This window comes from Mercenaria mercenaria, chromosome 11 (assembly GCF_021730395.1).
Source record: "Mercenaria mercenaria strain notata chromosome 11, MADL_Memer_1, whole genome shotgun sequence".
NCBI classification, from domain to species: Eukaryota; Metazoa; Mollusca; class Bivalvia; order Venerida; family Veneridae; genus Mercenaria; species Mercenaria mercenaria.
In genome coordinates, this window is record NC_069371.1 from 28,679,552 (window position 1) to 28,704,664 (window position 25,113).

General features: G+C 33.6%; 4 protein-coding genes across 4 annotated transcripts; all 4 read left to right on the forward strand.

Annotated features, from left to right (window-relative positions):
• The first annotated feature begins 613 nt into the window (after nucleotides 1–613).
• LOC128546727 (acetylcholine receptor subunit alpha-like) lies at nucleotides 614–1,852 on the forward strand. The gene has a single exon (XM_053518003.1). The coding sequence runs from the start codon at nucleotides 614–616 to the stop codon at nucleotides 1,850–1,852; it is 1,239 nt and encodes a 412-aa protein (XP_053373978.1).
• Nucleotides 1,853–7,174: 5,322 nt separating this feature from the next.
• On the forward strand, nucleotides 7,175–8,419 carry LOC128546728 (neuronal acetylcholine receptor subunit alpha-3-like). Its single transcript, XM_053518004.1, has one exon. The coding sequence runs from the start codon at nucleotides 7,175–7,177 to the stop codon at nucleotides 8,417–8,419; it is 1,245 nt and encodes a 414-aa protein (XP_053373979.1).
• Nucleotides 8,420–13,086: 4,667 nt separating this feature from the next.
• LOC128546866 (acetylcholine receptor subunit alpha-like) lies at nucleotides 13,087–15,645 on the forward strand. The gene has a single exon (XM_053518258.1). The coding sequence runs from the start codon at nucleotides 13,182–13,184 to the stop codon at nucleotides 14,475–14,477; it is 1,296 nt and encodes a 431-aa protein (XP_053374233.1). The 5' UTR covers nucleotides 13,087–13,181; the 3' UTR covers nucleotides 14,478–15,645.
• A 7,100-nt stretch (nucleotides 15,646–22,745) lies between these two features.
• Nucleotides 22,746–23,759, forward strand: LOC128546729 (acetylcholine receptor subunit alpha-type acr-16-like). Its single transcript, XM_053518005.1, has one exon. It carries the CDS (start codon nucleotides 22,746–22,748, stop codon nucleotides 23,757–23,759), a length of 1,014 nt encoding a protein of 337 aa, XP_053373980.1.
• The last annotated feature ends 1,354 nt before the right edge of the window (nucleotides 23,760–25,113 follow it).

Below are 25,113 nucleotides of genomic sequence, written 5' to 3' on the forward strand. Positions count from 1 at the left end.
TCTCGTTAAGAGAATTCGTTAAGAGAATAATTATGTCGTTATAATCAATCGTAGCGTAAAAACTCCGAATCAGCTTTAGAAAAAAACATGCCGTAATCAATGGAAATAATTGACCATACAAGTTCATTTCCTTTAGGGATATATTTTCAAGGTAAATAAGTCCAAAGGGTTGTCAAGTGATTAAGAGTGAACGGTGATGAAACAAAGTTGAAAAGAAAAAAAACTCATTATTGATAGAAATGTAATGAAACTATAAATGAGAAAATGATATAAAACAAACGTTTGCAAATCGAAAGTTGATAACAAGATAAACAATTCATTAAGCTACAAAATTATTCAATTTATTCTAAAGCGATTTAAGTCAATATATTGATAAAGAATATAGCATTATGGTAAATGACGTATTTAAAGGGTGTGTATACACCAATCAGGAGTGAAACAAAATAGATACTTCTGAGGGTGCGTGAATTATCGCGGCAATTATAATTAAATAGGAACGGATATCAACGGCAAATTAACTCTGTTTTAGATGTCTTTATAATTATTTGTAATCATGCAAAAGAAAAGTGGATTTAGTTGCATTATTCTTCATATTTATTTACTAGTATTTTGTATGGATATTGTGAGCTGCGGCACAATAAACGATACCAAAACGTTAATATCTGATCTTCTGTCAGATTACAACATCAACGTCCGACCAATCGCAAACCAGAGTCAGGCTGTAAATGTGACAGTACAGGCATACATAAAAAGTATCCAAGAGTTCGATGAAGTTCAAGGTAAATTTTCATTCATTGGGGCTTTGATGGTGATGTGGGAGGACGTTAATATGGTTTGGAACCCTGCACTTTATGGTCACGTGTATGAAGTAACCTTGCTTTATCCGAACGTATGGATTCCAGAACTTGTTTTGTCAAGTCCTTCAGATGACGTGGATAGTCTCGGTCAAAAATGGAACAGAATACGCTACTTGTACAATGGATTAGCCATTTGGGTTCCGGTAGATTTGATCGAAAGCACATGCTCTGTGAACGTACGCAATTATCCGTTTGACACACAAAAGTGTATAACATCGTTTAATTCATTAGGTTACAACGAGTATGAAGTACAGCTTGTAGCGGCTACCGACAAATTCAGTTTAGAAGTGTACCAGGAAAATACAATTTGGTCAATAGAAAAGACAGAAGTGAAAATAACTCAAACAGGTGGTGGTTCACAGATTGATTTAATAATATATCTGAACCGGAAACCGTCTTTTGTGATCATCAACGTTGTGATGCCTATCTTATTTCTGAGTCTGTTGAATGTTTTTGTGTTCCTCCTGATTCCAGAGTCTGGGGAACGTGTTTCATACTGTATTACAGTACTCCTTGCAATTGCAGTGTTTATGACGATCGTGAGTGACATGCTGCCAAGGAGCTCGGAGCCAGTTCCTATCATCTCCTTTAAACTTATGATGGACATGATCATTAGTTCTTTTATTGTGTTTGTTGCAATTCAGAATCTGACATGGTATCACAGGGATGAAAACGTTACTATTCCTCCATGGTTAAAATCTGTATATAAACGTTTGTCATGCGTATGTTGCAGACACAAGAACATAATTCCAACGTTGAAACGAATGAACAAGAAAAACAACACAAAGGTTAAAGTGATCAGCGTCAGTGAATTTGAAAAAGACCCGATTGAGAAAAAAATTAGTCGCCTTGTTGAGGAGCATGTAGAGGAGACTGAAGTCACTTGGAAGAAATTAAGCATGCTGATGGACAGGGTGGCATTGATTGGTTTTACTGCTGCCTCATTTGCTAGCTTTGTAATCTTCCTGGTTGTTACTGCCGTTACCTCTAGCTAAAACTTACGCTACCTTTGATAAGAAATATAATTATGTGCAGTTCACATTTACGATTAGACGGTCTCAGGCAGACCAACAGATATTGCTATCTATTCGGATTGTACAAACATGCTGATGACAACAGGAATTGAAAGAGAATTGATTTAATGTATCTAGAAGTATTTTAAATGTTCTTGGTTGACTACGAGAAATGATAAAACTACCATGGCATTTAATCGTGTAAATAGTATTTTTAAAAATTACCTTTTCACCAGAGTACAGTCAACATCTACTTTGTACAAAGTATTTTAATTAAAAATATTTTATTGATAACCTGCAAATTACGAAAGTTAACAACGACGTGTGCTAAATGCAAAAAGGTATTCCTATGAACTCCAGGGGAGATTACTTGGACTTTTATGTTTTTCATATACCTTCGGACTGATCGTATAATTTTAATGTTTTGACAAATGACAACAATTATTTAATCTCTAAATAGTTTCATAGATTTCACATATTATTTTAAAGGCCATAAAGACCCCTGTTACAATGAAATATATCATTATTGTAAAAATTATTTATTGAAAAAATACGTCAGACGAAAGCCTTAGCTATTTACTGGTAATACGAGGGTTGATCCAAAAGTATTGTCACGGCGTCCATGGTGCGCTTATTAATCCGAGTATAATAATAAAAATAAATAAATATGTACAAAAGGTCAATTCTGATAATATGGTAAAATATTTATTTGCGGCGTTTTTTCGTTCAAAATGCACATGCATTCAAAAAATACCATTGACGCTATGTCGCCGCACACTAAAATATTATTGGTTCATTAATAGAACTGTCAAATGCAGCCACTGATCTTTATCAAAATAACGCGCTGAATCATATGAAATTTTTACAACGTGACATCACGTATCTCCGCCGTTTGCTGTATAAACAATAAAAGACAGTCTGTTAATTCGAACAGATTTCAATTAAAATGCACTTTAACAGACATCTTTTACAAGATCTTTTCGTGTAACAGTATATATAAGAAAATTAACATTGCAAGAAATTCGTCGAACACATGTTAGTTGGCTAGTATAAACTGATGTCAAATTTCAGACTTGCTGAGACCAAGTCCATTTTTGTCTACAAATAAACGATTGGAATATTTGTTGACGTAGCAAACTGATATTACCGTCATACTGAACTTAGAAAGGTTATTTTAAATAGATTCATGACTGGCAAGGAGCTGCATAGTTGCACAATGTTAAATCCGGCGAACCCTTCCAGAGACTAGCGCCGATTGTTTTGAGATCCTTTAATTTTGTAGAACTATGAGTTTGCTCACTGAAACGTTTCCTGGCATTGATACCGAAAGAATGACGGGTGATCTAGAATAAAACAAAAGAATCATATGCCGGGATTGCGAGTCTATGAATGACAAATGAATTTCAAGAGACTTACTGTTTCAGACAAAACAGTCATATTTAGTTTATTCGACAAACTATGTAATTAACGATACAAACAATATAAAACTCTCGTAAAGTCAACATTCTAATTACCAATTTCCTATTTACTTGTTTCTATGCATCAGCATTGTACGTTATCTTTTCTTCAACAATTTGAATGAAATTATCAATATATTCTGTTTGAAGAAATGTCAATTAGCAAGTTTTCCTTTCAATACACTTGTTTCTTGTTACTTTTTTATCGATACTATTGTAAGTCTCATAGTAAAGAGTCATAAACATTTTATATGTTTGTTTGTTTTGGCTTTTTTGCCGTTTTTCAACAGTATTTCAGTTATAAATCGGCGGGCAGTTAACCTAACCAGTGTTCATGGATTCTGTTGAGGAACATAATGAGACTGAAATGTTGATGGACTGCATAACGTTCTTTGGTTTTACTGCTGCCTCAATGGCAAGCTTTACAATTTTCCTGGCTGTTACTGCTGTGGATTCTAATGAAGTGTAGGAACACTATAAAACGTAGCTATACATCTTAGTTAATGTCGTGATTATGACTGTTTCCATTTACAACTATCGGTATCATTTTACGTGTTAGCGAGATGTTTTACGGAATACAATTAACTACCAAACAACAGTCCAAACATACGTACAAGAACCAAAAAAACGCTAGTTCAATGTTAAGTATTTCGGGTTTTCTTGATAAAATGTTGGTAGACAATCAAGTTAATTTTCATGGATTGTCTTGTTTGACATTCATGTATATCTAACTAAAGAATCAACATGTTTATTATCTGCAGTTTTTGGCAATTTTGTTTATATGCACACTATAATTGGAAATATTCGAACCTTAATTACAGAGGCTTATGAAAAAGGTAATATGACAAATACTTTTGCAAAATATAATGCATTTCAATAAAAATGCAATTAAACAAACATTGTCTGTTTACGAGCGTGTCTATTTGTTCGTATAAGAAATAAAAGAAACTTTTTCCACTCGTATCAAATGATATCAATCTAGTAGCTAAGTACATTATTACCGCGTGTCATTATATTTGCTGATATATCCAATGGACAAAACTTTAATGGCATATCCATGTATCCATTGAAATAAATTATCAATTTTCACGAATATGTAAACAAAGGAATGCATGTGAAGCAGTAGAAATCCTTCTGAACTGTTTCTGCTTATTTGGCAATGGAATATACCAAAGCCCACAACTTGCGATCAGGGCAGAGTCAATTTTCCCTTTTCTTATAATATTTTTATAATGAAGTTTTAGACAGAGCGCAAATGCGGTCGCTCATTGACAAATGTTCAGTATAAGAGCGGCTGCAATTTATATGAAAACGCATTTCTGAAGATCTAGACGTTAAACAAAGGCAGTGTAGCAAGACAGGTTCTCATTAATGTATTTGTTATGAATCATAGATAAAATAATGACGTATTGTTTCTAGCGAAACCTGCAGGAGATTCTTAATATTTTTCTCAAACACTTCACCCAAATGTTTTTTTTTTCACGGAGAGCATGTGTAGGTAACGTGCACACTAGGAATTGTATGATTTGTTTTTTCGTTTGTTTTGGGTTTAACGCCGTTTTTCAACAGTAACTGCCAACTTCCCCACACGAATTATCAGAGGTGGAGTACGAATGATTTCAGACACAATGTCTTTTATCAAATCGTCACGGAGAACATACGCCCCGCCCGGGGATCGAACTTGCGACCCCGCGATCCGTAGACCAACGCTCTCCCTCTTGAGCTAAGCGGGCGGGCGTTTGGAGTTTTGAAAATGTGTTGCAGACGCTTTGTGCTGAGGAAAGCAGTCGCTGTCCTATGTTCGACGCCCTTTATCTAATTAAAATCCATCAAGTAATAACAAAATAAATATAAGCAAAACTGTTAACTGAATGGAGTTATATTTCGACGTATATATAAACGATACCGAAAGGTCACGCTGTAAATGTGAAATTATCATTATCATTATTGTTTAATGAATTAATGGTACATACTTACTTTGCACGCACTGCAAGTAAGGACAAATCGTCCCCGTTTGACCACTCAAGTGGCAAAAATATGCAAGTATATTGACTCCATATCCTATAAAGAATTTATCTTACTTTTAGTTGGCATCTTTGGCGACAGAAAAACGCCTCTACTAGTGGTGATTTCATTACAGATGCATCGCGCTTGGTGCAACAATAGAGCATATCTTGTTCAGCGTATACAACAGTTTTTAAGCTCACCTTAATATAGATGGATAATTAATTTACACGGGCATTTAAGTGTTCTAAACACTATGCTTTAAGGTAAAAGTACGTATGTAACGGATTCACCTGGTGGGAATACATTTCGTTTATACCATCCCAAAACATGATAGTTTAAAAGAACATGTGTTTGCGCTCAATTAACTGGATAAAGCTACCAAGTGGCATTTTTACAACTAAGTGTTCCAAGGCGGGACCCAAATGTGTCCTTTAATGTTTTCCTTTGCCTTTGTTGTGTAGACAATGATCCTTCTCAGTCTTCCTTTTATGTCTATATATCTGTCGCTAACACATACAGACATACGCTGATGTGGGCTTTTGTCTGGGAGACTGCGTTTTGGGAACTTTGGGAACTATTTCCATTGTATCCTAGTTGGAACACAATCAGATAGATCTTCATATGAAAGGAACTTTTTTCTTGGCGTGTTTAAGAGACGTTATGCTGTAATAAGACCTTACCTTATATTCTATGTTTTATGTCAATACCTTTAATATTTCGAAGTTGTGCTCTTTATACAATAGACAAAGGACAAATTTTATACTGGAACTGAATTTTGGTTCTTCACATATTACCAGCCAAACAAGTCAATTTGTTCTGCACAACGTTTTATCGCACCTGCCTATTTGCTGAGTGTGAAGTAAATACCTTGAACGGATATAAAGCCATACTCAGAGATTTGTCCTTACTGGGACACTGACCTTTGACCTATTGATGTGGTTCAAGTGTTCACTTCCCACCTATATATATATATATATATATATATATAAGTTTAAAGTCAGAAGGTTCAATAGTTTTAAAGTTGTACTCAGGAAGCCAAAAGTAAAGGATAGATGTGAGATTGGAATCATTTTTTGATCTTGACCTTTGAACTATCGACCAAGTTCATCATCTTATCACCATCGATCTATATGCCAAGTTTGAAGCCAATACATTGAACTTACGCTCTGGACACAATATAACGGGACGGTCTGACCTTATTCTGACATTGCCATTTGACAAACAGACTATGGACCCTGCACGTTGTCTTATTACCAGCTACCTATATAATAAGACTGAAGTAAATACATTGAATATTTATTCATTGAGTTATGTCGTCAAATTGCGGCATAACGTTTAGTTCATTACTACTCGGGAAAATGATCTCAATCATAATATTTATCAAATGAGCGACAATTATGTCTTTCTTGTGATTAATCTTTTCGTGATTAGTCTTATTACCCTGTTAATCTTTCAGATCCTCAGATATCTATCTCGAGCTCACGTTCTTGTTGTTAATGCGCATCCGAACTCGGAACCGTGGTGAGTCAGGCGGTAAACCAATCGGCGCCTTGCCTGTTTAATTATTAAAGCTGCAAATTAAAGTCATTATTTTAACGGTGAATTTGCTCAGTGTATTGGAAAAGAAAAATGAAATTATCTAGTAGATGACGTATCTAGAGAGCGGAACAAACAAACTAATTAACTATGAGAAATCTAAAGGGTTTGTTTTAAAATATAATAGGATGATGTTATCTGTTTTGTCAGTCTTTAATAGGCATGTTAGCGGTTAAACATAATCATGCGAAAGAAAAGTGGATTAAGTTGCATATTTCTTTATATTTATTTACTAATATTTTGTATGGATATTGTAAGCTGCGGCACAATAAACGATACCAAAACGTTATTAGCTGATCTTTTGTCAGATTACAACATCAACGTTCGTCCTGTTGCCAATCAGAGTCAGGCTGTAAATGTGACAGTACAGGCATACATAAAAAGTATCCAAGAGTTCGATGAAGTTCAAGGTAAATTTTCTTTTATTGGGGCATTTTCTATGATGTGGCATGACGTAAATATGATTTGGAACCCTGCATTGTATGGAGGTGTGCAAGACGTAACTCTGCTTTATCCGAATGTTTGGATTCCAGAACTAATTCTTTTAAGTCCTTCCGATGATGTGGACAGACTTGGTCAGAAATGGAACAGAATACGCTACTTGTTTCAGGGTGAAGCTGTCTGGATTCCGATAGATCTGATTGAAAGCACTTGCTCTGTGAACATACGCAATTATCCGTTTGACAGACAAAAGTGTGTGACATCATTTCATTGCCTGGGTTACAACGATTATGAAGTACAGCTAATTGCAGCATCCGACAAATTCAGTTTAGATGTTTACCAGGAAAATTCAATATGGTCAATAGAAAAAACAAAAGTGACTGTTTTCCATTCAGGCGCTGGATCACAGATTGATTTAATAATATATTTAAAACGGAAGCCGTCATTTGTGATCATCAATGTCGTAACGCCTATCTTATTTCTGAGTCTGTTGAATGTTTTGGTGTTCTTCCTGATTCCAGAGTCCGGAGAGCGTGTTTCATACTGTATTACAGTACTCCTTGCAATTGCAGTGTTTATGACGATCGTGAGTGACATGTTGCCTAGGAGTTCGGAACCAGTCCCAATAATTTCCTTCAAACTTATGATGGACATGATCATTAGTTCTTGTATTGTCTTCGTTGCAATTCAGAATCTAAATTGGTATTACAGAGATGATAGCGTTCCTATTCCGCTGTGGTTAAAATCTGCATATAAGCGTTTGTCTTGTACATGTTGCTGTCGCAGGAAAGTAATTTCAAATTCAATTGAAATGAACAGAATGAACAAGAAAAACAACACAAGAACAATAAGAGTTAATGACCTTGAAAATGATCCGATTGAGAAAAAGATCAGTCGACTTGTTGATGAGCACATTGAGACTGAAGTAACGTGGAAGAAATTGAGCCAGATGATGGATTGGGTAGCGTTACTTTGTTTTACTGTGGCCTCAGTGCTGAACTATGTAATCTTCCTGGCTATTATTGCGGTGGGGTCTAGTCAAGTGTAGAAATGTCAGAAGACAAAATATAGTCAAAAAGACGGATAATGTCAAGATTATGACTTGATGCTCTCACAAAGAAGAGTGGTCCTTACCAAGAACATCAGTATAAAAAAATTCGGTGTTATTGTTTGGCAAACGCCAAATATTAAATGCCTATATAAGGAAAACAATTCAGTGCAAGAATCTTACATTTTCATGATATAATGAGCAATTTTATTGTAAATAACGTTGTAAAGCTACGTACCGTTATTGCATGATATTTATGAATTTAAAGCAATGTACAAATATGTGAGAAAATATACTTGTTCCAGATACTTTTATTTCAGAACTTAAAGATTGCGTGTAGATTATTCCAATTGATCCCTGACCTGTTTCATACATTTATATATAAATGTCTCAAGAATATTGAACCTTTAACGATTAATTACATACAGTAACATATGCTTTTATGTTAATGCTTTCATCGTTAAATGTGTCCAAATTATTTCGTGATGCTCTCACATTCTCCGAAGGGCTTTTTACATGTGCTCTGCGTATGCTCAAAAGCACATCCTTCTTCTTGTGAACCAAATACACAAAATTCGGTTTATTAATGCGTTTGGAAGGAGGACATGACGAATATATAATTTACTCCTTCCTACCTCATCGGACGTATGTTTTCGTCATTTGAACTTAAAGTAAAGATACATTGCATAGCAGGTGATTGAAAAATAATTTGGGATTGGCATTTTTGTTCAAACGAGGGAAATTCGAAACTTTTGCAACTATATATGTTGTCTAGTTTTTTTTTCATAACTGAAAAAGTAAAGGTTTAATTTTGAAGTGTCCCTTCCTGTTTCTGGAGTTTAACTAAATCCCTATAAAAGCACAGACTGTGCAACCAGTTTAAATATTTCGTTATTCAAACATGGTTATCCTTATCATAAACTCTAACAACATCCGATTTGTTTCCCGTTTATACAAAGAAGATTTGAACTGAGTGGATATGCAATATTATCACTGATTTAAGCCACATGTATTACGCGAAAGCGTCAAACACCGTTGTGTCTCGCTAAAAATGACTGAAAATGAGAACGGCAAGACCTGTTAAAATTTTGTCAATGATGAACACAATTGTTAATATCAAAACAATATATCCCAAACAATGATTTTCTCTTCAATGAAACAAATTTTTGTCAATGAGCCCCGTATTATTATTATACATGTATCACGAGGACTTTAAATGTGAACCCCGATTATTTTATCCAACGACAAATGTTTGGGTTGAATCTGTCTTTCTTTTGAATTAACTACGTATATATGAAACGAAAAATGTTATTTGTAACGGATTAAATTATATTGCTTTCAAGTAAAGATAAAACGAGTGTCAGTTGTTTGAGGATAACAGAAATAACAATTGCATAATTGCAAAATGAATCATTTTTAATACAAACTCATTTTAATATACGTTTCTAATTTGTGTGCCTTTTTATTTTAAAAAAAATATCATTAAATGATTATTAATGGATTTGCGGGAAGTTCAAACGTAATTTATACCCGTCTAAACGTACAAAATAGCATCCAAAAATTAAATTTACATTATCAAAGCTCATTGTTATAAACGTACCTTTTTCAGAAAATCAAAATAAATATCAAAAACCTCTCCTCTTTAATTTGTACTTTGCCTTCCAATGTAAACTGCGATAAATCCGTAGAACTATTTCCGGTGCTTTATAAGCCATTACATATTCATTTGTTTGCTTGACTTAATGTAAAATAAAAACCTTGGAAAAATTTGTTGGCATAGACAATAGATTATACTTAAAGGTATAAATTAAACCATTTTAGGATTTTATGGATTTAATGCAGCGGCAGCAGTTCTTTTATTAACCGTTACAGCTTAGGTTCGTTTTATTAACCGAATGGCATCGTGATTTTGAACAAAGTGGAGTCTATTTCCTTACATGTTCTGATTTTGTCAAACAACGTGTTACTGAGGTAACCACCTAAGTAAGAGCGGCTGCAATGACAATCGAATAGGCTGGGAAAACAAGAAGATACTAGACTGAGCCAGGTGCATTGTTTCAGTGTACCACTTGTGAATTTAACATGGTAATTTAGACTCTGACACATGAAATATTCAGAGTTTCTGTTGATTTTTGTTCCAACCAAGCCTCTTATTAATTATTATACAAACATATTTGGAAGCGTTCATAAAGTTAATATTCTAATCGTTTTCTAACTACTTGTTTGCTTCCTATTCATATTGAACGCAATAATTAAATAATTTATATAAAATTATCAACATCTTGCGTACGAAGCAATGGTTATTAGCAAATATTACTGTAGACATGAAGCTTTGATCGATGTTATGTCATCAATAGTAGATTAAATGTGCAACACCCCTTACACCCCCCCCCCCCCCCAACCCCCAGCACCAACTTAAGCGGAACTTTATTATTGCAAAAATGGAAGTTCTCCATGATCCAAAAGGGTCAGAAAAATATAACAACACCGTGTCCAAGTACAGGAAGAAATTTTACATTTCGTTCAGTCCAAGTATCATTACCCTCCCTTAAAGCCGCTGGTGGACAATTTATACTACAAGTAAGATAAAACAGTTACATCTTCATTTCTCTAATTTACGATATCCCACTTGCCCATAGTCAGTTATTTAATAAATGACAAACGTATAACGTAATTTTCAAAACTATTGTTCAGGAAGGCTAATTTTCACACAAGCAGTTTTGATCAAATTTGTTTTATCAGCCGCATCATTAAATATAATAACATGAGGACCTGTATAAAGTAAAAGCGTTCTAGTGTCTATTTCACGGTCGACAAAATCGTAACATAGAGCGCCATCTGTAGTTCTTAAACTTGGATCATGGTGTTCATTTATTTCCATTTTGTAACATAGGAAGTCTTTAGTTGGCGCTTTTGCGGATGAGTAACATATCATTACTTTTAAAACACAGACACAATCAAACCAAGTCTGCGATTTGTTTACTTTGGTAACTATAATTAGCCTGACATAAAGACGCTATTGAATTATGAAGTGTGTCACATCTCTTAGCTTTCTTAAGTAACAGTTTACAGATTTTATTCAGATCGCGAAGTTAATGTTTTGATAAGTACACGTATTCATATTAGATTGCTTTCTATAACTGTGACATGCCAGTTTTCCTACATAGAAGGAGGACAAATGATTTCTGACAAAATGTCTTTGATCAAAAAGGTCACAGAGAACATACGACTCATCTGGGAATTAAACTCACAACCCCAAAATGTCGTAGATTTGCGCTCTTTCTATTCATTTTAGCGGGCATTTAAATACGCACTCATCAGAACGTTTTTATTTTGAAATTAACGTAATTAACGACATTTCATATTTGGTAGTTAACCGTTGCTGTTAAGCATTTGGCATTTGATAATCAGCATGGCATACCGGCGTTCAATGCACGTTATCTTTTATTTGTGGCGTTATGTTTTTAGAAAATGTTTGTTTGTAATTGTCGGGATATAAGCTGCATTTCTTTTAAAGACTTTAGATGGTTAGATATCATTTCTAGCTCCTAAAGCTGATAAATAGTTCGGACGTCTGATGGCTTCATAGATTGCAGCTCAACGATAGCAGCAGATAAGAATAGTGAAATAAGAATGATTAACTACAGACTTAGATTAAATTTTGTTTATGTCCTCTTGTTTCAAGATTCCCGTTAAAGCTCACAGAGCGATATAGATTGTTTTGGGTTTAACGCCATTTTTCAACATTTTTCTGTTATGTAATGGCGGGCAGTTAACATTACCAATGTTGCTAGAGTCTGTACTTGTACAAACCTATTATCAGAAAGTAAACAGTTCCATTGAAGCAGACATGAAAGTAATGAGGATGCAAAATATTTAATACAGGTGTTTAAATGAGTTTTAAGCGAATAAAATATATAGCTATTGCACTCATCCATTCGTCCACAAGGGTATGACGGAAAATTCACTGTGATGGCTGACATGCAATGTACAAGTTTACTAACTTTACTTTGAATTAAAAATATGCCTTTTTTCAACTAAACAAGTTTGGTTATGTTTTAGTAGGTATCTCAGTACCCACTAATAGTGATGGACTGACACTGAATACACTTGTTCACAGTGATGAGCTGGCATGCATTCTACGGTTGTCAATTCTGCTTGGAGGTTTTTGTGATTATGCCCTTTTCAACTCTTGTGTTTATAAATCTAACTTTCTTTAGTGACAAGGCTGTTTGAGCCGAGCTTTGCTGTTCTGCGAAAGCTTTGGTTAAGAGAATATATCATTATAATTTTTCCAATCGTAGCGTAAAATCCGTATCAACTTTAGAAAAGAATTGTAATCAATGGAATGAATTGACTATACGAGTTCATTTCCATTGGGGATATATTTTCAAGGTAAATAAGTCCAAATGGTTGTCAAGTAATTAAGATGAAACAAAATTGAAAAGAAAAAAAACTCATTATTGATAGAAATGTAATAAAACTATAAATGAGAAAATGATATAAAACAAACGTTTGCAAATCGAAAGTTTATAACAAGATAAACAATTCATTAAGCTACAAAATTATCCAATTTATTCAAAAGCGATTTGAGTCAATATATTGATAAAAAGTATAGCATTAAGGTAAATGATGTATTTAAAGAGTGTGTTTGTACAGAGCAGTAGTGAAACAAAATAGATCATTCTGAGGGTGTGTGAATTATCGCGACAACTATTATTAGATATAAACGGATATCAACGGGAAATTAACACTGTTTTAGATGTCATTACCATTATCTATAATCATGCAAAAGAAAAGTGGATTTACTTGCATTATTCTTCATATTTATTTACTAGTATTTTGTATGGATATTGTGAGCTGCGGCACAATAAACGATACCAAAACGTTAATATCTGATCTTCTGTCAGATTACAACATCAACGTCCGACCAATCGCAAACCAGAGTCAGGCTGTAAATGTGACAGTACAGGCATACATAAAAAGTATCCAAGAGTTCAATGAAGTTGAAGGTAAATTTTCATTCATTGGGGCTTTGGTGGTGATGTGGGAGGACGCTAATATGATTTGGAGTCCTGCACTTTACGGTCACGTGTATGAGGTAACCTTGCTTTACCCAAACGTTTGGATTCCAGAACTGGTTTTGTCCAGTCCGTCCGATGACGTGGATAGTCTCGGTCAAAAATGGAACAGAATACGCTACTTGTACAATGGATTAGCCATTTGGGTACCGGTAGATTTGATTGAAAGCACATGCTCAGTGAACATACGCAATTATCCGTTTGACACGCAAAAATGCAAAACATCGTTTAATTCATTTGGTTACAACGATTATGAAGTACAGCTTGTAGCGGCTACCGACAAATTCAGTTTAGATGTGTACCAGGAAAATTCTTTGTGGTTGATAGAAAAGACAGAAGTGAAAGTAACTGAAACAGGTGGTAGTTCACAGATTGATTTAATAATACACCTGAACCGGAAACCGTCTTTTGTGATCATAAACGTTGTAATGCCTATCTTGTTTCTGAGTCTGTTGAATGTTTTGGTGTTCCTCTTGATTCCAGAGTCTGGGGAACGTGTTTCATACTGTATTACAGTACTCCTTGCAATTGCTGTGTTTATGACGATCGTGAGTGACATGCTGCCGAGGAGCTCGGAGCCGGTTCCTATTATCTCCTTTAAACTTATGATTGACATGATCATCAGTTCTTTTATTGTCTTTGTTGCAATTCAGAACCTGACGTGGTATCACAGGGATGAAAACGTTCCTATTCCGCCGTGGTTAAAATCTGTATATAAGCATTTGTCATGCGTATGTTGCAGACACAAGAAAATATTTAACAACACAAAGGTTAAAGCGATCAGCGTCAGTGAATTTGAAAAAGACCCGATTGAGAAAAAAATTAGTCGCCTTGTTGAGGAGCATGTAGAGGAGACTGAAGTCACTTGGAAGAAATTGAGCATGATGTTAGACAGGGTGGCGTTGATAGGTTTTACTGCTGCCACATTTGCTAGCTTTGTAATATTCCTGGTTGTTACTGCCGTTAGCTCTAGTTAAGAAATCACACTATATTTGATGTGAAATCATGTTCAGTTCAAAATTACGATTATATGGTTTCTGGCAGATCAACGGATTGTGTTATTCATCTTATTCATCCCGATTATCCAAACAAGAAATGACCATAGGAAGTGAAAGAGAATTGATTTAATATATCTAGATGTATTTCAAATGTTCTTTTTTGACTATGAGAAATGATAACAACACCATGGTATTTTATTGTGTAAATAGTAGATTATCTTTTCTACAGACATCGAGCTTGAGTACACTAATCATCCTCTCTGTACAAAAGTACTTATTCCAGTATTTTATTTAAAATTGTTTAATTGATAACCTGCAAATTACAAAATGTATAAAAGTTAACCCTGACTTGTACGAAATTCAAAAAAGGTATTCCTATGAACTCCAGGGGAGATAACTTGGACTTTTTATGTTTTTCATATGACTTTAGATTGATCGTGTAATTTTGATATTTTTAACAAATGACAGCAATTTATTTCATCTCTATTTTTTTTCATACTTCTCACATATTCTATTAGTGGTCATAAAGACCCCTGATACAACAAACAAATACATTTTGTAAAAATTATTTGTTGTATTATTATTGTCAGATAAATAAATTTACATTGGTCCTAAAAGGCTAGAACTAATATGTATATTTGAAATAAAAACAAAAGCCTTAGGTATCTACTGATATTATAAACAATAAAAGGCAGTCTCCTAATTTGAACAGATTTCAATTGAAATGAACTTTAACAGACATCTTTTACTAGATCCTTTCGTGGTATAGTATATATAAGAAAATTAGCATCAGAAGAAATTTGTTTAACACATTTAAGTTTGTTCGTATAAACTGATGTCAAATTACAGGCTTGTTGAGGTCAAGTCCATTATTGTCTACACACTAAAAATAAACAATTGGAATATTTGTTGACATAGAAAACTGGCATTTCTGTCATACTGAAGTTTGAAATAAAATTTTAAATAGATTTATGACTGTCAAGGATCTGTTTAGTTGCAAAATGTTAAATCCAGCGAACCCTACCATTCTTAAAGAGACTGGCGCCAATTGTTTCGAGATCCTTTAATATTGTAGAACTACAAGTTCGCTCACTGAAATATTTACTGGCATCGATTCCGACAGCATGACGGATGATCTAGAATAAAACAAAAGGATCATATGCCGAGATGGTCGGAACTTATTTATTTATATTGAATGGCAAATGAATTTCAAGAGACCGACTGTTTCAAATAGAACAGTCATATTTAGTTTATCGGACAAAGTATGTAATTAACAATACAAACAATATATTTCAAAACTCGTAAAGTCAACATTTTAATTACCAGTTTCCTATTTACTTGTTTGCTATGCATCAACATTGAACGTTATCTTTTCAACAATTTGAATGACATTATCAATATACTTTGTTTGAAGATTTTTTTTTATAAATAATTGGCAAGTTTTCCTTTCAATACACTTGATTCTTGTTACGTTTTCATCGATACTATTATAAGCCTCACGGTTAAGAGTCATAAACGGTTTAACTATTTAATGTAATAATTTAAAAATACTTACATTTGTTTGTTTTGTTCAAGGCTACACTATTTAATGCCACTGATTAAACATTTTGCTCTACAGTTAACGAAAGAAAGTAACATGTTAAAACCAAAGGGGCTATTGACACCCTAAACTGAAGTAAGTACCACGATAAGTTTGCAGTCTACATTGGAGTACCAAAGTTGAGAAGTAGTTCTATAGCCTATCAATAAGTCTCCTTTGTCATTTGCCCATACTTCCTATTAATAGAATGAACAATAAAATAACTATACTATACTCATTTTATAACTCCGTAAATTTTCAATGGAACTCGGAACGTTAATATTTTCCATATTGACGTTCACATTTCATTTCAGGTATGTGATGTCTTGTGTGACTTTAGTTCCAAATATGTCGTCGCGTTTAAAAGTTCTTTAACGACGGTATTTGCAATTTTACTCAGGCTTAATGAAATAATTGTATCATTTATATCATAATTTTAAGTGTAGATGCTTATGTAATATAAAGATTAATAGAGTTGCATCAAGAATATGCACTTAATCTTTCTCGGTTTAATATTTCCGTTGCAGAACTGATGCATATTTCTCGATACAAATTTAGTAACCGATACCTAGTACACGACACAAGTACCTCATGCACGACGTATGATACACATTACATCTCGCTTTAAACATAAACAATCATATTTGGTTATTATTTAAGTGCATAAAGCAGTGCCGCTTTTATTTCTTATCCTTTCGGATTATGAAGTCTTATTTTTAAGTAAGCCAAATGTATGTTGATATCAGGGTAGATCAGGTTATACTATTCACAATTCCACTATACAATATATTGTTGCTTCTCTTAGCAAAGATGACCAAAATTAAGTTTGCAAAATACCTAAAAGCATTACGCACACTAGATGGCATTGCTTAGTTTTGCTATCATAAGGATACATATATCAGAGCAGGTATAAATGAAGGAAAACTAAAAAACAGAAAGATTCCTTAGCATCTAGCAACGGTAATTTACAATGTACTCTCTATAACAAAATATATTGCGTTTCTTACTACAGTGGAACTTCCGGAAACCGGACCTTCTAAAAACCTCTGAAAACCGCACAAAACTCAAAGTCCCTTTTTTCGTTCTTATTTCAATATAATATATTAACTTCAGAAAACCAGAACTTCCGAATTATGAAAACCGTAGGATTTTTGAAGTACCGTTTATATTTGGACACTAAAGTTTACTTCCGAAAACCGAACAGCAAGATATTTGCCGAATGAAAAGTGTCACCTGTCTTCAACATGTTGTTAATCCAAAAACGCCTATGGCAAATTTTCAACATTTTCTTTTGTTTATCTATTAGCGTCGCGCGTTTATTTTTACAATCATTATAATCACAATGACCATTTGATGCAAAAGTAAAGAAATAATCGGCCATTATTTTAATTTGTTTTCAATTTATGAAAACGTGATGAATTAAATATCTTACATGACAATTGTGGAAAGCTTTCTTAATGTTTGAATGAAAGAAAGATCGGTGTTTTAATTGATTTAGTTACATTGATTAAACACTGATACATTATCAACATCAATGAAATATTTACGAACTTAGGACTTCAAAGATGGTAAAATGTAAGTGGAAAATGTTGTTTTTAATATACAGAAATGGAAATTTATTATATATACTTGATGATTCTTAATGACTGTAATTTATTAATTCATTAATTGTTTAACTAATCAGTTAATTAATTACATTATACAAACTTGTACAATTAAACAGGATAATAATCCCCTTCTAACTACGTGTAGGAAAACATAACTTTAAGGCACCATGTCCAATTTGCCTGCAAACTTCCAAGATTCCGGAAACTTCCAGATACCGAACTTTTAGGCTGGTTCGGCTTTCGGAAGTTACACTGTATATGAAACGTGGGTTTCAGCTCTGTACAAATCTCATATTAAAACAAGTGTGAAAAAGATAAGGTCGATATCCAATAGGAAATGCCACGTTCCAAAAAAGCAGTTCCTCAGACAGTGACCCCATAACTGTGAACGGATAATTGCATGATAACATACACGAAAATACATTGTCAAAGTAAAACATAGAAACGAACAAATATAGAATCAAACGAAGGCACCACCTTGTCATGGCCAGTGGCACAAACATCACTAAGAAGCTTGTATCTGTTAAAAACGCACAAAAGCTCATTCGTAATCATACAATTATCCCTGCCAGGTGAAAAATAAAATTATACGCTGCTTTGTATTACACGTACATAATTAATAATTAATTTAGTTAATTAATGTCCCTTAAAATACCAATGCAAACGTTTCACTTTTATTATTTTAATATCACAGCAGCGTTGTTTGTGCCGTGTGGCCGCCGTAAAGTCTCCCCGTATCTTCAATCAGAGCTGTTATATTTCGATCTCTTGAGATCGTTCAGCACGACATTTATGTTGTGTTAGTGTGCTGTTTTATTTTTCAGCTTGAATATTTTGGCTTTAGTGGTTCTAATACTCGCGCTTTATAAGCTTTGTGTGTTGTTTAATCACCCCTTGGATATGGTGCCTGCTTTTCAATTTTGTCTGTTTACAGTTTCTGTGATATGCAGGCTCCATAACCACAGATACACTCTCTAAATTTCAGTTTGTTTTGATCTGCCCATTGTTTTCTCGATAAAGGCAAAACCATTATTTTATCTGGGGACCATACACCGCTTTTCATGGAATTGCACTCGGTTCCATGTGCACCGCAACTCAAAATTGTATTCTGGTACTTATAACATGTGTAAATGTTGAGTTCTGCCCAACCCGGGGCTAGAGGGCTTGGACGGTAGCTTGTATTTCCACTACAGTTCATGTACAGGCTCAATCAAACCGAGCCTACATTTCCGTTTATGTCATCTTGGTGACCTGTGGTTTTCCACTTTTTTATTTTAAGATAAAGTCATTCCTTTCATTAACTGAAGCTTCAAAAGTGTTTTACTTTTTTTCCTAAAGAAAGGTTTTGATTTTAAATATAATAATACAATATAATATAAATAATTAAAAACTATAAATAGCTATTCTATGTGCTTGAGAGCTGTTATCAATAACCTGATTATCTTATTTTGAGAACGTGTTGTAATATTTCTGTATAAGACGGAACGGGGGTCCTCCCTGGTAAAACTTTGCAATTTTTGCATGCCAAATCCTGAATTCTACGATGATTCCAACACTTTAAATTAAGGTCGTCGGTAAGAATAGGTTTAAGTTATATAATGTCAACTAGTCTTGGTAAAAGGTATTTTGAGTAGAAAATTTTATTAGGCTGCGAGATCCTTGTAGGAAGTCGTACTGTAGATGATTTTGAATATTTCAAAAGCCAAAATTTAACGATGAATTCTAGTGAACTTTTAAAAATATCAGTATCATGTATGGTCTTATAAATAAAAAGGATATATATATATGGGCAACTTTATATATATACCGGTATATTATACTTAAAAGATAGTGCTCCCCTATACCATCTCCTTGCTCTAACGCCTATGTATACAGTATAGATTACAGTTCAAACGCTGAAATTATAAGTACGAAATTGTACTAAGCAGCTTTAATACTTTCAAATCAATTTCGCTTTCTTCTACAGCAGTGTTCAATATTTAAACGTTAACGGGAATGCTGCTCTTCCTTAATAATGAAGAACAAGTGTTATTTTTATTGTATACTATATATATATACATGCTACCCTTGTTATGTAATTATAAAATGATAAATACAAAAGTAGTTTCAAAGCAATTAAAGGATATGGCTTTCAGAGTAATGGAAATAATATTTTTAAAAAATCTGACTTAAAGCCAGAGTTACTTTTCAGTGATCTGGGAAGCTGTTTTTATTTCTCAATATGTTGAAGTCAGAATATTGTTTTCATGTGCAAAACCTAAGATTTTTTTTTTCAGAAACAATCCCATCCCCAGCCCCACTCCCAGAATATTGAATGGTCGGCCCCTAAAATATTATGTTTCCAAGCCGTTGATTTATTGGGATTAGCATTCTCACGACAGCACCATTTAACATAAAATGTTTCATAGAGGATATTACATGAGTGTTTTTTCATACTGAATGAATAAATAATAAAATGCGAGGCTCTGCTGAGCATTTTATCAACTTTATTCAACGAGTTTAATAAGTCACAAATGTAATATTCTTTTTATCACATGTAAGCTTTTTCAGCCGAAACATAAAAGAATCTACTTTCTTTAACTATTGTAAACAAGACAATTTGACTAACGTCTCCGGTACTTTAAACGATGTCGACGTCAAAGCTTTATTACACTTGACAGTATTATCAAATTTATGTAATGGCTTTATTACACTCCCTCGACATTAAACATGTGATAAAACGAATTATTATATGAGCATTCTGACCATGACAAGCATCAAATTTAACATTTGAAGTAAATTTATATTTAGGTCCTTTAAAGAGTAGATTACGAATAGTTTGTCCTTACCTAGTAATGACCTGCATCTGAATAGCAATATTTTGAGCTTTTTTATTCACAAAAGGTAGAGGTATTTGTTTGAGATCTAAGGATGTACGAGCGTTTTTTTCAGGATATCCGCCATTTTGAAAAAAAAAGTTTCTTCGAACATTGCTTTCTAACAAAATTTTGCCAAAAATTAATGCGAAATAATTAAAATATGGCTAATACATGTAATGTCACTTAATGTAATTTAACCAAATAGATTGTCCTATTTGCGAAAAAAAGTTTTTCACCCTTATTTTTGGCTGGCATTTCCCTAAAATTGACGTAAGATTTACAATGAGGTAGAAGTAGGTAATTACAAATATTTATTGAAGTAGATCAGGGTTGGTTCTGATATTTTCCTGACTGATACATATAATGATAAGCTATAAGTGAAATTAAAGTTTTCAAATTAGCTCTTTATATTATCTAGAAAATATGAATTAAAAAAAAAAACAACACAAAAGATTAAAATTCCTAGATGCAAGGTGACCCCAACTTTTTTCTTTCCATTTTGAAGCATTTCTTTGTGTCATTAAAGCTGCAAAATAGTTTGAAATTCTTATGGTCAGTATTGTTTTGTAGAACTAAATACGTTTTTTTTCCATTGAAAGTGGGTGGTGTAATTATGTCAACATGTAAAAATGAAAGAGATTTGTTAGCGACATTTATGCTTATATAATACTGACATCATCTTGTATTCGTGTTAACCTGTAAGACCTGAAATCCCTAAAACATAAATGTTATATGTTTTATAAAGTACTACCTTTTTTTTTCAATTTTACAAAATTTCAGAAATGCTTAAACAGTGGATGAAGAAAATGCCATATAAAATAAAAACAATTTGCGTGACCAGTGTTTTTTCTTCTCTTGTTTGTCTCGGAAACTAATGTTCTTCAAGCTCACAGAGTATGAAACAATTCTTAAAGTTAAAAAAAATCGTTCATACATCCTTAACTGCGATTGACAACCCCTAAGACATTCAGACACTTTACCCATAAAGTTAAATAATTTGGAGAAAAGAAAACTTATCATATAGTATAGTTCACCATTAGGATCTAAGTATTTGACATTTTCCGCGAAGTGTATGGTATTTGTCATAATATTCGCATGGGACAAATTTTCGTGGATTTCATGGTTAACTTCATGAAATGAACTCCCGGTCGAATAAGTCAAATTCCAAATAATTTCATGTTCCGATGTCAATATACAAATTCATATTCCCGCGAATGCTATGCTAAATGATAAATATTTAATGATATAAGAAAATAACTAAATACCAAATGTTATCTGCATAATTATACTCCATTAATGTCAACAGTTTCATGCTAAATGTGAAACAGCTAATGTTTATTGCTAAACTAAACATGCCTATTAGCATGTTCTTAACTTCATGAGCGGTAAATAATGTGTACCCTTAAACAAATGGACGCAACTTTGAATTATTTGTAAACATATAATGTTCTACCAATCTGATTTGAAGCCGTAACATGTTCTGCAAGTCATGGGAATGTTGAACCGAAACTGTTGACTATAAAGTGTTTCGTTTTTAACAGAGACGAAGTTATTTAACGAGCGCTACTGGCTATTCAAAGGCTGCCTTCATCCACAGATATATTCAGTTCTTTCTATGAAGAAACACTTTTTGATAATCGTTTACAAATTTTGCTGTAAACGATTAATACTTTCATTTGAAAATAGAAAAAGCGGAAAACCACGACTAAACGAAATTGTTGCATTTTCGCTTTGATCGGGCATGTTCATTGACGGAAGTGGAAATGAAATATATTCATTTAGCATTGTTGTAATTAAAACAATGGATTGACCGTACAATCTACTGCTCTCTAGAGATATATTGCTGAGTAATTAAAAATGAAATGTGATGAAACAAAACAATCTAAAAGACCTACAATGATAACAACGTGATCAAACATTGGATGGATAAATGCCATATAAAATAAAACATTCGTTTGGTAATAAACGATAATAAAATCGGAATGATAAAGTCATTGGTTGACAATATATTGACATGGAAAAAAAGCAGTATAAAAGACAACATATTTAGAGAGAATAATTTTGCGTGGAAGAGTGAAAACATAAAATTAATTCTGAGAACTCGGGTACATGAATTCACTCTTACATTCCATATCATCAAATTGATTTTAGGTAGAAATAGTATGTGAATGTTAAATAAGAGAGTTAACGATAATAAATGATAATGCGAAAGAACATTGGATTTAGTGGGAGGTTTTGTAGTATTTATATACTAGTAATATTTGCAGATTCCGTGAACTGTGGCACAATAAACGATACCAAAACTTTGATATCTGACCTTCTGTCAGATTACAACATCAACGTTCGTCCTGTTGCCAACCAGAGCCAGGCTGTAAATGTGACAGTACAACCATACATTAAAAGTATTCAAGAATTCGACGAAGTTCGAGGTAAATTCTCTTTCACTGGGACATTGTTAGTCACATGGAACGACGTCAATATGATGTGGAACCCTGCTCTTTATGGCGATGTGTACGAGATATCTGTCCTTTATCCGAACGTTTGGATTCCAGAATTGGTTCTGGCAAGTCCTTCTGATGACTTGGATAGTCTCGGTCAAAAATGGAACAGGATACGCTATATGGACAACGGAGTAGCTTTTTGGCTTGCAGTGGGTTTAATTGAAAGCACATGCTCTGTAAACATACGGAATTATCCGTTTGACACACACAAGTGCATAACATCCTTTATTTCAATGGATTACCTTGATTATGAGGTACAGCTTATTGCGGCATCCGAAGAATTCAATCTGGAAGTTTACCAAAAAAATTCTTTATGGTCATTAGAAAAGACAGAAGTGAGAGTAACCACAACAAGCGCTGGGTCACAGATCGATTTAATAGTTTATCTAAACCGTAAATCGTCGTTTGTGATCATCAATGTTGTTATGCCAATCCTGTTTTTGAGCCTGTTAAATGTATTGGTGTTCCTCCTGATTCCAGAGTCTGGAGAGCGTGTCTCATATAGTATAACAGTACTCCTTGCAATCGCAGTGTTTATGACAATCGTGAGTGACATGCTGCCTAGGAGTTCGGAACCAGTTCCAATTATTTCCTTCAAAATAATGACCGACATGATCATCAGTTCTTTTATTGTGTTTGTTACAATTCTAAATCTAAACTGGTATCACAGAGATGACAACATTCCTATACCGCCGTGGTTAAAATCTGTCTATTAAAGGTTTTCTTGTGTATGCAGTAAAAGCAAGAAAATAGATCGAAATTCAGTTGAAATGAAACGAATGAACAAGAAAGACAGCACGAAGATAAATACAAATAGCGTCAGTAAATTTGAAAATGACCCGATTGAGAACAAGATTATTCGCCTTATTGACGAACACGTTGAGACTGAAGTCACATGGAAGAAACTGAGTATGTTGGTGGACTGGTTAGCGTTGACATGGTTTACCGCTGCTTCAGTGGCAAGCTTCACAATTTTCCTGGCTGTTACTGCTTTTAGCACTACTGAAGAGTAGAAACATCATATATCATGATTAAGGCCAACATTATGACTTGATGAACTTACAATAGAGATTAAATTGTTTGCGTGATGTTTTACAGTGTAAAGCAAAAGAACGCTTGTTTGGTGTTTCCTGTTTTGGAACATTTTCATGGTAGGCAGCCAAGTCAACTCATATGGTCTGTATTTAAATTGAAATTTATCATTGTTTTGCTTGATATAAATATATTTCTCATTCTAAAGAATTAAGGAGTTTATTATCTCTGTTATTTTCCATTTTCAAATTTGTAAAAATACATAAAATGCACTCTAAATTTGAGATTCTTCCATCGTTAATTATAGCATATTACGAAAAAGAATGTACCAATATGGAATTCGAACCCTATGATTTCGGAAGAGCAAACCTCATATGATACTTTTATTATTTTATAAAATTGTTTTGATAAAAAGATTTTTAATGTAAAATAAAGCATATTTTTATCGGAAGAAAACTTGTTTTGTATTTTCAAGAGAAAAAAAATCCTAGAGATTTATTGAAGCTTGATAACATAAGAAAAGTCAATGTCGATCTCTTTAAAAAAGCAAAACGAAATCGATTTCAATAAAAACGCAATAAGCATTTTGTTTTTGTTAAAGCTGTTCTTACAAGAAGTGTAATTCATTTGTTGGGCTATTATCAAATGATGCCAGATTCGTAGCTACGTACTTTACTGTGGCGTGTCATGATATTTGCTGATACAGTCAACTGTAATGGCACATTCATGTATCCATTAAAATCTTAATTTTCACGAATATGTAAATAAAGGATTGCATATGACTCAGAAGTAATCCTTCTCTGTGCTGTTCCTGCTTATTTGCAAACTGTCAAAACCAATGAGGCCTAGAATTTCGACCAGGGCAGAGTCGATTTTCTCTTTTCCTGTTATATTCTAATAGTGCGCTAGTGTGATCGCTCATAGAAAAATGTTCAGTATAAGGGAGCGACGTCAGTTGATATCAAAACACGTTACGGAATATCTACACGCTAAAACATGGGGATCTCAGCAAGACAGGCTTTCATTACTAATGTAGCT